The sequence below is a fragment of the Apaloderma vittatum genome, unplaced genomic scaffold (assembly GCF_000703405.1).
Source record: "Apaloderma vittatum isolate BGI_N311 unplaced genomic scaffold, ASM70340v1 scaffold10614, whole genome shotgun sequence".
Classification (NCBI taxonomy): domain Eukaryota; kingdom Metazoa; phylum Chordata; class Aves; order Trogoniformes; family Trogonidae; genus Apaloderma; species Apaloderma vittatum.
The window spans coordinates 24,799-25,865 of NW_009713209.1; the positions used below are offsets into that span (position 1 = coordinate 24,799).

At 62.4% G+C, this 1,067-nt stretch overlaps 1 protein-coding gene across 1 annotated transcript in view; it reads right to left on the reverse strand.

Moving 5' to 3' along the window:
* Positions 1-631, reverse strand: part of CRYBA1 (crystallin, beta A1) — a 10,761-nt gene extending 10,130 nt beyond the window's left edge. The window contains exon 1 of the mRNA XM_009868277.1: positions 587-631. Coding sequence (XP_009866579.1) covers positions 587-631 — 45 coding nt within the window. The remainder of the gene's footprint in view (positions 1-586) is intronic.
* Between the last annotated feature and the right edge of the window lie 436 nt (positions 632-1,067).

The window sequence follows — 1,067 nt, forward strand, 5'->3', positions numbered from 1 at the left end:
CTCTAGGGCAAAGAGGATTAACGGGGGAAAGGGCGAGGCGGAACTCCCCAGGGGGCTACGGCTGATGCTCTCCTCTCCCGAGACAGCTCCAGGCTTTGGTGAGGTGCATCCCGCTTGCGCACGTGCTTCTCCTCTCCCTTTTGGCTCCCCTCCTCAAACTGTGTCCCCAGAGCTGTTGCCAGATCCCTTGGAGCTGCTCCCCACCTTGCTCTGCCGTGCCCACTGCCCCTTTGCAGCCCCATGCCTGCCCTTGCCCGTCCTGCCAGCCTGCCTGCACCGACGGGAGGGGGAAAAGCAGCGTGCAGCTTTTGGGGACTGCTGTAACTACCTGGCACAGGACGACTGGTAAGAGCAGAGCATAGCCGGGCCAGGGTGCTGCAAAGAGACTTATGGAAAACACCCAGGAGGTGTTTGAGCAGGCAGAAGGCAAGTTCTTACGGACAGAGGACGGGGGTACCTTGCTTCCTCCACTCCCGCCTGCCTCACTGCCTGCTGTGCAGCTTTCCTGGCCCCAGAGGACTGGTTTTTCCCCTCTCTCTGTCCCCAACCTGCGCACAGGGAAATGCAATGGGGTGCAAGGACATACCTTCCATGGGCCCATGGGGACAGGCAGAGGGTTTGTCTGAGCCATCTTTGCTGCTGGAACGGTGTCTGGAGAAGGAAGGAAAAGCCATTTGTACCGCAGAGCACCCCTGTGCATCCCCACTGCCTGCTCGTGGGGCCGGCTCTGTGCCCACCGCCCACGCTGCCTGCTTGATGGCAGCTGCTCTGCTGCTGGGGACAACCCACGCCAGTCGCAGCGAGACCCTCTTGCTAGCTGCAGGATGAGGTGGAGGGCACGATATGGGGATCCAGGGTACATCCAAAGCAACTGCCACAGTGCCCCTTCCCTCCTCCCGGCCATGGCACAGATCCCGCGCGCCTGCTGGGGCTCAGTGCCCGGCTCCCCCTTCTCCTTCCCTGAGGCCAGGCCATTGCTAGGAAAAATACTGCCGAGCCGGAGTAGGGAGCTGCAGCAGGGGGCATAGGCTGCCCCGTGCCAGGCGGGGTCCAACAGACCCACCTGC